The 11,716-nt window shown below is 48.1% G+C and overlaps 1 protein-coding gene across 3 annotated transcripts; it reads left to right on the top strand.

Moving 5' to 3' along the window:
* Window positions 1–1,440: 1,440 nt before the first annotated feature.
* Window positions 1,441–10,390, top strand: RCAN3 (RCAN family member 3). Of its 3 annotated transcripts, XM_027740182.2 has the most exons (7): window positions 1,441–1,633; window positions 2,596–2,626; window positions 5,298–5,338; window positions 5,999–6,241; window positions 6,759–6,932; window positions 7,383–7,554; window positions 8,313–10,390. In XM_027740182.2, the coding sequence occupies exons 4-7, from the start codon at window positions 6,047–6,049 to the stop codon at window positions 8,525–8,527; spliced, it is 756 nt and encodes a 251-aa protein (XP_027595983.1). In that variant the 5' UTR covers window positions 1,441–1,633; window positions 2,596–2,626; window positions 5,298–5,338; window positions 5,999–6,046; the 3' UTR covers window positions 8,528–10,390. The 3 variants fall into 3 exon arrangements, with proteins under 3 accessions (XP_027595983.1, XP_027595982.1, XP_027595984.1); XM_027740181.2 differs by lacking the exon at window positions 2,596–2,626; XM_027740183.2 differs by lacking the exons at window positions 2,596–2,626; window positions 5,298–5,338.
* Window positions 10,391–11,716: the final 1,326 nt, after the last annotated feature.

Below are 11,716 nucleotides of genomic sequence, written 5' to 3'. Positions count from 1 at the left end.
AAAAAAAACCAAAAACTATCCAAGAGCAGCCTCAGCTGCTTTGGTGTTAAAGAGCTGCATTTGATTGAATCCCTGGACAATGCTGGCAGAAGCAGCTTCCCCAAGCCCCAGAATTTCTGATAAATGTGGTAATAATTTGTTGACATCAATCATTTAAGGGTTAGTGTCTTGTATAACAGACAAGTGCTAATATCAAGTGATGGCAATTGAGCCAGATGTCAGGAGCATTACAGAAACCCGTGCTACTAAGGAGGTGTTATTTCAAATGAGACAGAAGTATTTAAAATGCCTCTGAAATGGCCATAAACGTTGGGAGTTTGTGGTATTAAAGCAGAACATATTGCTGGCCAGGGAGGAAGAATGTGGTGTTGGAACAATGAAGTATGTGACTGCAGCAAGGGATGGCTGAGGTAACTGAGAGTAACCAACTACCACCTAAATTTGCACAGCATCCAAATTGCAGAATCCCTTTATCTGGGCAGGTGAGACTGATCTAACCTTTCTAAAGTGAGTTCTGCTCTGCTGTTTTCTTATGAGGGAAAGGCCTGCCCTGTGCACAAATAAATCACCAGCCTGGTGGAGAAGACCAGCTGAGAGCTGCTTTTCTCCCCTTTTTTTTACCGTACCTGAAATTTAGAATAAAAAGCATTTCAACCACAGAAATTTATAGCGTTCGTGTCAAAAGCCCACAATGTCTTCTGGCTTTCCAAGCGAGGACAAAGCCGCTGAACTGAATGTTTGCGTCGCCGAAATCCGATAGCCAAATGCGGCCAAACAAAGGAACGCTGCTTTGTGTTTTGAGAGGTGGAGGGACACAGGCATCGATTTATCAGCCGGCTCGGATGACGGGCTGCCTCGAACCGTCTCGCGGCTGGGATTAAAGCCGAGATTTACTCCCACTGTCGCTGCCGGCACACGGAGCACCCCCCGAGCCCCCTGCCCTGCCGGGACAGCCCCCGGCGCTCCCCGGACCTCCGGCAACAGGTGATGGAACTGTGGAATCACAGAATCGTGGGATGGTTTGGGCTGGAAGGGACCTAAAAGATGATCCGGTTCCAGGGGCAGGGACACCTCCCGCTATCCCGGGATGCTCCCAGGGGCGGGGCGGCCGCAGCTCCTCTGGGCAGCTCTGAAGCGGCTCCTTCCTCCGTGCTCGGCCCTGCCAGAGCCGCCGGCTCTTCTCCAGATGCAGCTCCGAGAGCGACGTGCGGAATTTTTAAATAAATTTAAATAAATCCCCCCCCCCCCGACCTCAGCCATTGCCGAGCCCACGTGACCCGCCCGGCGCGACCCCTCAGCGGGGCGGGGCATGCGCGGGGCCGCCCCTCCCTCCCCTCCCTTACTCCCTCTCCCTCCTCTTCTCCCTCTCCCTCCTCTTCTCCCTCTCCCTCCCTCCATCCGGGTCACCGACCCTCTCCCCGCCGCTCCCGGAGGAGCGGGGGGGGGGGGCAGGTGGAGGGGGGGGCGCGCGCAGGCGCGTTCCCGCCTCTCCCGCCGCTCCCGCGCCGTGCCCGTGCGCGCTCCCGCCGCTCCGGCCCCACACGGGCACCGCTCCTCGGTCGGTGCGCGCTCCCGCCGCTCCAGCCCCACGACAGGGACACCGCGGTGCGCGCTCCCGCCACCCCGCCCGCAGGTGAGGTGAGGCCCGGCCCGGGCCGAGCGCTCCGAGCCGCGGGTGGGGAAGTTGTTGTTTGGTTGTTGTTGTTGTTGTTGTTGTTGTTTTTCTCTCCCTTAGGGCGGATCCCGAGGGTTTGGGGGGGGGTTTAATTAAAGAATATCCCCAGCGAGGGCTCCGGCCCGGGCGGGGGGTGACCCCCGGGCCCTGCGCTCGCCCGGGGCAGCTCCACGGGGTGTGGGATCGTGGGGTGGGAAGGGAAGGGACCTCAAAGATCACCCAGTGCCACCCCCTGCCCTGGGCAGGGACACCTTCCACCAGCCCGGGTTGCTCCAAGCCCCGTCCAGCCCGGCCTTGGACACTTCCAGGGATGGGGCAGCCACAGCTTCTCTGGGCAACCTGTGCCAGGGCCTCCCACCCTCCCAGGGAAGGATTTCTGCCCCTCAGCTCCTCGGGGAGGATCCCGTTGCTGTAGGAATCGCCATGTGCAGCCCTCACGTCGAGGGTTTTCGGGAGGGTGGGATGTGACTGTGAGGGAGCTGCTCCTGCTCAGCTGCTGCTCCAGAGGATGCCCAGGAAAAACCCCCCCGGTGCTGCCTGTGCCGGGGAAGAACTGAAGCCCCCGGTGGCAGAAGCTGCTTCGCTTAAATTTTAGATTTTTAGCTCTGCGTGAAGTTGGAGAGTTTGCTTTCGAGCGTTTGAGCGGCCCCTGTCCCCCGGTGTTTAAGTGGTAAGCAGGTATTAATTCCCAGAAGAAAGGGCTTAGTGAAAGGTCTGATCCCAGTGGCTTTAGTTCTTGGGATCCCCTCAGTCGAGCTGTGTGAGGGTGTTAAATCTGAAACGAGCAAATAGTTTGCTAATGAGTATTGCAGTGAAATCGCTTTTAATTTGTTTATTGCAGTTAATACTCTTGTAAGAATTAGCTGATCATAATAGGAATTAGCTGGTTGTAATTTGCATTTGCATATCTCCATTCATAGATAAGTGGGAACCTCTCACCTTTCCAGGGAGGTAAGTGAAGATATTCCCTTTTTTCCTAGGGAAGGTGAATCAGAGTGTTTTGGCTGTTGCACTGATAATCACATTCCTGTACCTGTCTCAAGCTTGGAGTGCCCTTCTTCTGGTTTTAATGCTTTCTAATAATTGCATAATCAAATAATTCTGCCTGATCTCTTTAAAATATCACTTCTCACAGGGCTGTTTGTCACTGGACTTGTTAATTAACGTTCACACATCAGTCTTACCTGTCTCATCTGATGCCAGGGAAGGTGTTGGATATTCTTGCATTGCTCAGTAACCAGGTGCTCTGATACTGATTTGAGTGAAGTCATGAAAAACGAGTAACATGAGAAAAAAACCCCCAGAATTAACCGTGTAGGTTTATGATTAAAAAGAATAGAACTATGATGCATTCTTAATGAAGGAAGAACCACAGCATAATTGAAGTAGCTTTTATAGCTCAGTGTTCTCTACAGAAGCTTTTCAGATTTTGGTTTTACAGCAGGAAATGCTGTGCTGGAAATTACACAGAGCTGTTGATGTTGCTGCTGAAATGTTCCCTTAACTTAGGCTAAAATTGATTCTATTAAATCCCTTCCCCTGCAAGCTGCAGGAATTCAAGGGAATAACTGCATTGTGTTCTGCAGCTTAACCATGTCCAGGTTTCCATTCTTGTTCTTTAAAGCAGTGAGATGATTTCTGGGAATTAAATTTGTGTTCCTGGCTGAGGAAGGAATTTAATCTGCTTCCTGGCACGGGGAGGGTTAAACTGCCCCAGCTCCCCGGTGTCATTTACACTCCTCACTGGAGACCTGCTGCCTTTTCACAGGGCAGAAAATTTAACCCAGTCAGGCGTTTTCCTGCTGTATTTAAATCTTAAAACGTGATGGTTTCGTATCTAATCAAGAGCTGGGGACAGGGTGTTTTCCATCAGGATCCTTAAACTCTACAGACCTGCAGAGCATCTGCTCAGTGCAACAGTTCCCCTCCCCTGCAGGATTTGATGTGGGCCGTGATGCCACACGTTGCTGGGCAGCAAAAATTGGGATTTTCCAAGTGTGGAAGGCGTTTACAGGGGAAAAGGACACAGTGGTGAGCAGAGGGCAGGCCTGCAGTGCAGGGACAGCAGGGCTGTCACCTCAGCTCTGTGCCCAGAACCCAGATGTGCATTTGGTTTAATCCCCGTGTGGTTTGGAGGCGGGAGGGCAGAGGTGGTGGTCGGTTGCCTGTTTTTCACAGGGAGCTGGATGGAGCGAACCAGGACACAGAGTGAAGGTGCAGGGCCTGCCAGCTGAATTTATTCACTGTTAAGATGATAACTGGGCAGGTTTGTGTGCACCTCTTGACAGTCACAGTGACTGTGCAACCATCACTTTCTGTCCACCTCACAGGGAACTCGAATTGTTCAGTGGTACAGAAATTAATTGTAAAGAAGCTGGGTGCTCTGGCTCTTTTCTTGGCTTTTTTTTCCCCCCTTTCCTTTTTCATCCCTCCTCTCTGACTGTGTGTGTGCTGTCTGGGATATCTGAGCTCCTGGCACTTGTCTGCAAACACTTCTGTTTGTTATTGATCCCTCTCCTATTCCTGAGTCGATTTGGCAAAGACCTTTCCTTAATTGTGTTGCCTGCCCTACCACCAGTCTTGCCTTTTACTTTTCCATTTGTCACCTTTTCCTTTACAAAACTGCCCTGTTCTGTTCCACCACAAGACGTGGCAATAACGTGGATGTCTTCTTTTTTTTTTTCCAAAATGCAAAAGGAGTTTCAGAGTTTTAGAACCTCCTCGTGCTGGAACTTTGAACTTAATTATGATTCTCTGAATTAACCAAATTTGGAAAAAGAAGGAAAAACTGAGATTTCCCCCCAATAATGCATTCTTTATGTCTTTTAAGCTGATGTTTTAGAACCAAAGGCAATGCAGGGCTGGAATGTTGCTCTCAATTCCACCTTGGCTGGACTGGAGGAGTGTCTGTGTCCTGCTGCCTGTTTTGCTGAGCCCAGATTTCTCCCAGAGCCAGATGGTGCCTTTTGTTTTTTCCCTTGTTGGCACATTTTTGTTCCCTTTTCTCTTCCCTCCTTGTGTGAATCAGCGAGCACAAAAAAAGGAGGTTTCCACCAGCAACTCATTTTCTTCCATTTCCATCCTTTCTGTGACACTGAGGAGCTTTTCCTGGGGAAATTCAGGAAATGTTCCCAGGTCTGTGCCCGAGTTTGTGGTGGTTTGGCTGAAGGGGTGACAGGGACTGGGGCAGTTACAGGAGCACAGGATCCTTCCAACAGCTTTTGTTCCATGAATTTAACTCATTTAATGGAGCATCACACCTTAGGTGTGTCCCAGAGCAGTTTGGAAATACTTAAAACCATTTATCCTAAATATTTTTCCCTCACTTTTAGGTGTTTTTTTCGCCTTAAGTGCAAAGTGTTTGTGTGTTGTTAATTAGAAATCTTGTCTCAATGTTTTCCCATGAGTGAGAGTGGGTTTATTCTGCATTTTTAATGTGTTTTTGTTTCAGTTCACGGCGTTTCTCAGTGTCTGCTTCAAAAGAATAAGCTGATATTCCAAATGAGACCGTTGCCAATGAAACACCAATATATTTACCTATCTTTTTTTAGTGTTATGTGATAAATTAACACTCTTTCCAAAGGTAGATCCAGTGCAGTTCCATGTTTTCTCTCATTTGCAGTGTGATAACCTCAAGATTATTGCAGCCATAGGTGGCAGAAGGTATGCTCCTTTAAAATCTTTTTTTACTGTATAAAAGCTAGTCTCCCTAAACTCTTTTATTTAGTCTTTTGCTTTTTTTTTTTGCATGGTTTTTTTTAATCCCCTGATGTGTTTACTCACAGCTGTAGATACTCTTCCCCACGGGAAGGAAAGGTATTTTCCAGTGCTCAGGAGAAGGAAATTTCCTTCCATTAGGAGATTTTAGATTTTGTTCCATATGTGCCTGGAGAGGCTTTGGAGAGGTGGTTTAACTTTGCTGGGTACCTGAGGAAATAAAGTTATTTCCTCAACTATCAGAAGACCCCTCTGATGACTTGGGAAGGGGTTTTAATTGTTAAATAAGAAATGGCTGTTCAGTGCAAAGTGTGTCATGGAGAAGAGCTTCTAGAACAATGTTGTCATTTTGGTTTTCTGTCAGGGCAAAGGGAGGAGGAATTTCAGCTCCTTGACAGGAAAGGAACTTTCTGTTCCTTTTGACTGAGCAGCAGAGTCTTCGCTCCCCTTGCAGGGTTGGGATGAGATGCTGCTCATTTGGGGGTGACAACAAATGTCAGGGTGACTTCTCTTCTTTGCTTTTGTAAAATTCTTTGCCTCCCCAGGCAGGGCAGGGTGGTGTGGTGCCCTCCCACTCAGTTTGGGTTGTGTTTTTTGGGATGGCAGAGCCCTGGTGGAAGCTGGCCCGTGCCCAGGAGCTGCAGGGGGTGAAGGATGCTGAGGGATCCCATGAAGTCCTGGAGCGACAGCCAGTCAGACCTGTACAGCAGCGACCAGGAGGAGGAGGAGCAGATGATTTTTGGGGAAAATGAAGATGATTTGGAAGAGATGATGGATTTAAGTGACTTGCCTACCTCCCTCTTTGCTTGCAGTGTCCACGAAGCTGTGTTTGAGGTGCAGGAGGAAAAGGTAAGGCAGGAGGAGGGTGTGGGGTTGGAAGTGCAGCTGCAGCTATTGAACGTTTTTGTCTGGATTTTCAGTGTATTGATGCTTGTTATAACTGGGGGAACAACCCAGCCCAAAGTGTTTTCCTGGGAAGCTCAGAGCAGCATGAGTAGAGTTACCAAAGAGCAGATAATACCACTCTTCCCTGGCCTTTGAAATTGTTAGTGGATACACGGTGCTGTGATGTGAATTTTTGGAGATCCGCACTTCGAGTTTCTCTCACTAGGTGGCAGTTTGTGTATTCCGAGCTTTTGGTCTCTGTTCACATCCAGGTGCTCTTGGAATTTCAGATTTAACTCTGGGACAAAGCTGCTGCACTGAACAGGGGTTTACAGGGTAACTGAGGGAGGTGTGGAATGGGCAGGTGGAGGAGATGAAGGAATTGGATGGGATTTGGGAGGGGAAAGTGAAAGGACAGTGTGTTTTCCCAGAGAGAAAACGGTCATTTTGTGTCTGGGGAATGTTTGTACTTCATCTCTAGGAAAGGTTTGAAGCCCTTTTCACAGTCTACGATGACCAAGTGACATTCCAGTTGTTTAAGAGCTTCAGGAGGGTGAGGATAAACTTCAGCAATCCCGAGGCAGCAGCGAGAGCACGGATAGAGCTGCATGAAACAGACTTCAGTGGGAAGAAGCTGAAGCTTTACTTTGCACAGGTGTGATGGAACAAAGATGTTGTGCCTGTGTCCCTGTCCCTTTATTCCTCCTTTGTCCCAGAGTTCCATTTGTGACAACCATCAGAAGTCACCTCCAACCTCTTTGTCCTGCACTGAGCCGTGTCAGGGAGTCACTGGCAGGGATAAAATTCACCCTTTAGGGGCAGTTTTGCTGTTCCTACCCAAACAGAAATGTGCTGAAAGGAAAGAAGTGGATGCAAAATGTTCCATATAACAGATGCTTTGCAGGGATATTGTTGCTGGATCAGCACTGGCAGCACTTGCACAGGCCAAGTTCTGAACTGCAGCGTTTCCCTGGGGGAAATTATTTTTAAAGCTGGGCTGAATGGAGCATTGCTAAAGCAGAGGGTGGAAAAGCATTAGTGGGGAAGGGACTAAATAAAGAGGGAATTAATATTTGCCATCTGTATCTCCTGGTTTTGCCTTCAGGTGCAGGTATCCAGCGAAATAGGTGACAAGTCCTACCTCCTCCCTCCACAGCCTGTCAAACAGTTCCTGATTTCCCCACCTGCCTCTCCACCAGTGGGGTGGAAACAGAGTGAAGATGCAACTCCCCTGATAAACTATGACTTGCTGTGTGCTGTCTCCAAGCTGGGACCAGGTGGGAACATTGACCTGCTTTTGCTGTGATGCTTAACTTTAAAAAATGGTTATAGAGGGATTTTATCTCCTTGTCTTTGTGTGAGAAGAAACTCGGTCTCTTTTATGTGATGTTTCTTCCTTGAATGAAATGATCCATCACTTTTTTTACTTAATTAGTTGATTGGTTGAAAGAGTAGCACAGGCTGGCCTGTGTGGTACTGTCTCCATCACATCCATATGTTGAATTCTGTCAGAGTCTCAGCATTAAGGAACAAGCTATAAAAGAGGCATGAGAACTTCAGTCTCTTGCAGGTGGGCAGCTCAAGTTACTAAGGATGTAGAGGTGCTAATATGTACTTTTTGGGTTTAATCATCATCTTCTTTCTGAGCCTTCCTGGGAAACATGGTGTTTGCTTTCTGTGAAAAAGAGGAAATACGGAGGCTTAACCTTTTCGAGTGCTTTTGTGGGTTTTCATTTACAAATGTCACGTAAAATGTACAGCATAAATGATGCCACTTAAAAACGCGTGTGCTGCCTGTGCTTTGATGTCTTCAGTGGCTCCTGAGGGTTTTCAGCACCCCTTCCTTGCTTTAAATACCGGTTGAAAGGCTGATTGTATTCGAAGGGCGCTGTAACTATTTTAAAGAGGCTCAGTGAAGTGTGGAGGTTGAGCAAACCGAACCTTCGGTTGTGCCGCTGGGGATACTGAGGAGCTTTTGAGGTGAAATGCTTTGCCCTGGGGGTGTTTTAGCCCGGTTTTTGTTTGCTGCTCCCAGGGGAGAAGTACGAGCTGCACGCGGGGACAGACTCCACCCCCAGCGTCGTGGTCCACGTGTGCGAGAGCGAGACAGAGGAGGAGGAGGAGATCAAAAACCCCAAACAGAAGATCCTGCAGACCCGGCGCCCAGACCCCCCCCCGACCATCCTGGGCGACTCCAAGGCCTTCGAGTGTGCCCTGGAGGTGGGGGGGACCATGCCCTGCCAGAGCTGAGCTGCTCCAGGGGGTACCAACACCAGACACTCCTGAGTCCATGTGTTGATGTCTGTGCTGCTGCTGTAGCGACAACAGATCTGACTTGTAGTTGTCTCTCATGCTCAAGAGTTTGGATGCCAATGCTCTGAAAAGCACTTTAATTTTAGGGACTAGTCCCTCCCCCACCCCCCCCGAGTGTAGCAAATCCACCTGACTTGAAATAGTGACAATTAGGGAGTCTGGTTGTGCTTTGGGTTTGGGTTTGTTTTTTTTTAAGATGTTACTCTTTTTTGTTTCTGTTGTACAGTGTGATGTACCAAGTGCTGAAATAATCTCTTGCTGTCGTGACTGGGTTCCAGAAAGCTCCTTGCACAGCAACTTAAAGCTGCTCTGTGCTGGTCCAACAGCTTCCAGTTAATATAGTGTTAAACACAAGTGAGATGCACTCTTTGTGCTAAAACTCCTTCCCAGCTGAGGTGGGGATTAACCTTTGCTTTCCTCAGAAACGCCAAGTACGTGTTTGTGATTTGACACGAGGCACAAACACAGGGATGGAGCTGAACTCAGCTGGGTTTGGTGGCTGCACGGGGGAAGAGCCACACACTGAGTCTGTCACCAACACTCCTGCTCTGAGCTCTGGGTGGTGCACTGCTGGTTTGCACTGACACCTAATTAGGAGTTAATTACAGTGGGTAGATTAAAATATGGGTCCAGCAGCTGAATGGGTTGTCTCTGATCCTCTCTGAACATGTCCAGTCCTCGAGGCGGCTCCCGGGCCGGATAATGCAGTGACTGTTAGGTCATGTCAGGAGATAAGATGCTGAGGGTTAATTTTTAACTTCTCCAGTCTGTTTTGTATTCTCAAAGACAATCAGTTGCCTGGCTTAGCCAGTTCTTATGCAGTTTCAGCCCTTGTTTGCTGTTTTCCTGTGTGGCATCCTGCGTGTCTGGCAGAGCATCTGCTGCCTCTGAGAGCAGGGTGCATCTTTTAGAATACAGATCTTTAATTTTGTGATCTTGTGTTAAGTGTTTTTTAGTAGGAGGAAAATATGCCTTGGTATAACAACACCTGCTCCTGTGCTTTTATGCTATTTTATAGCCAAACTTTTTTAGTCTAGACAGATTCTTCTTTTTTTTTTTTTCTATTTCAGAGGATAAAATGATTTGTGAACAAACCAGGCTGCTGATGTTTGTGTGTAGAAATCATTTGAGTCGTTCAGAAATTCAGATTTTTCGGGTTCATTTTAGTGTGGTTCAGTCGTTCACGACGTGCTTATTGAACTTTCCAAAGGGTTCTCACTTGGCTGACAGCAGAGAGAAAAGGAATGGTCAGGGATTCACAAGGATGGAGCAGTTTCCAGCTCTTGTGTTGTCCTGGATTGTGATCCCTCCCACCACCAGCTTCACGTTGCAAAGTGGGATCCTGCAGGCAGGTCCTTGTTCCAGAGGCAGGAATAGTAGAGATTAAAAAGGTAGGAAAATGGGGTTTGTTCACCTTGCCTCCACAGGTGTGATATTTATGTATCTCTTCAGGTATTAAAATCACTCAAAGACCAACTTCTCTGTCTCACTGTTCTGTGGTACCAAAACAAAGGGGAAAAACCCAACAAAACCCTGTATTACCCATCAGGCTTGTGGATTTTTAAAATTCCAGAAGCCCTGTCTGGATTCTCTGTGCTGTTTACATTTTGTGAGCTGTTTGATTTCTACCCACTGTAGAAGGTGCTGTGAGTAGGAATTAAGTGGAAAACCCTCAGAAACAGTTTTCTAAGGCAAAGCAAGTGTGACGTTGTCGATGTGTAAACGTGTAAAATGTGGAACATTCCAGCACTTCTCATTGTGTAAAGACACTTAAAATAAAACAATGCAGTGCCATTCACACTTGGGATTTTAGCTGTTTTCCAGAGGTTGGACCAAGTTTGATATATAAGATTTTTAATGGTGGTGTCTGCCTTGAGTGAACGCTCCCAATAACTGTTTGTGGTTTTCCATGTGGAAATTATCAGGGAAGTGAAGGAGTTGGGGGTTTCAGCAGAAATATCCTGGGAGCTGCTGGGCTGCAGGAGGGACTGAGGGTGTTTTTGGTGGGTTTGGGGGCCTCTCACAGCCCAGGTCAGTCCTCAGAGGAGTTTGACACTTGGGCCAGTCCTGAGCTCTGCGAAGATTTTGTTGCAATTAAGAGAAATATTTCCTTGCTTTCAAAAAATCTCCCAAGACCCATTTCCACAGGAGAGAAAGGGCCAGACTTTACAGAAATAATATGGGATGCACTGATCCACAAAACTAAACCATGGGCTTTTGTCCTGGGTGACATCAGGAGCAGGTGAGTCCTGGCCATGGGTCGGTACCAGAAGTGGCTCTGGTCATTCCATGGTGACACCTGCCTTGGGAGTGAATGAACTCCAGCTCTGCTTTATTTACTGCATGCCATGACTCGGTGACAACCACCAGAACCTGTTTCTCTGAATCACTGACCTGCTGCTGGGTGCTATTTTTAGCAGCAGGGCTGGCACAGGGGCACCAGCTCGGCCCTTTCCGAGCCTGCACTTTGTATAAATAAATACCCCAGATCCCTTTAAAGCTTCCTCGAGGAGCAGCTGAAATGTGTGGTGTTTCTCTGGGCCTGTGTCTTCTGGATTTACAGTTGCTGAGGGTGGTTTGGTTTTATTTCCCAACAGCTGAGAACAAACCCTGTTTTTGCAAACTTGTGATTACAACTCCTCGTTCTACCTCTTTGCTGAACTGCTTCCCCTGGAAAGGCCTCATGGATAAAATGCCTATTGCTTCATTTATTCCTTGAAAGGTTTCACTTCCATTTTTGTCTGCTTTTGGATTATTTAGCCCAGAACAGAAGACTGTTATGTTCATCTTGCCAGGCTTTGTTTACTTGCTCTGCTCTGAGTGGAAAACTTGCTAGGAGAGATTTATGGTCCAGTGTGTGTTTAATGTGGAAGGAGACCCCAGCCAAGCCTCATTCCCTTGGAGAAAATGCAGAGCAGGATAAAACACTCCTTCTCCTGTAGGTATTGCCCCTGCAGCCCGAGGGGGTGTGACACAGGGCTGGCCCTGACCTCACACTCAGCTCCAGGAAGGTTTCACAGGCTCTGTTTCATTTATCTCAATTAAAAAAGACCAGGACTGGAGTTGTGTCTTACCATGTGCCCATCTGAGTGGAGGGATGGGTGGGACCTTGGGCTTTTTTGGGCA

Source organism: Pipra filicauda, unplaced genomic scaffold, assembly GCF_003945595.2.
Source record: "Pipra filicauda isolate LSUMZ 115617 unplaced genomic scaffold, ASM394559v2 scaffold219_size1829416_pilon, whole genome shotgun sequence".
NCBI classification, from domain to species: Eukaryota; Metazoa; Chordata; class Aves; order Passeriformes; family Pipridae; genus Pipra; species Pipra filicauda.
Note: the sequence above shows the minus strand (reverse complement) of the source record. Positions and strands in the feature narration are given on the sequence as shown.

Coding starts and splice junctions, on each gene's coding strand:
- RCAN3 (XM_027740183.2), top strand. CDS start 6,047: ATGCTGAGGGATCCCATGAAGTCCTGGAGCGACAGCCAGTCAGACCTG. Junction 6,933..7,382: donor TGAAGCTTTACTTTGCACAG/GTGTGATGGAAC, acceptor TTTTGCCTTCAG/GTGCAGGTATCCAGCGAAAT. Junction 7,555..8,312: donor TGTCTCCAAGCTGGGACCAG/GTGGGAACATTG, acceptor TGCTGCTCCCAG/GGGAGAAGTACGAGCTGCAC.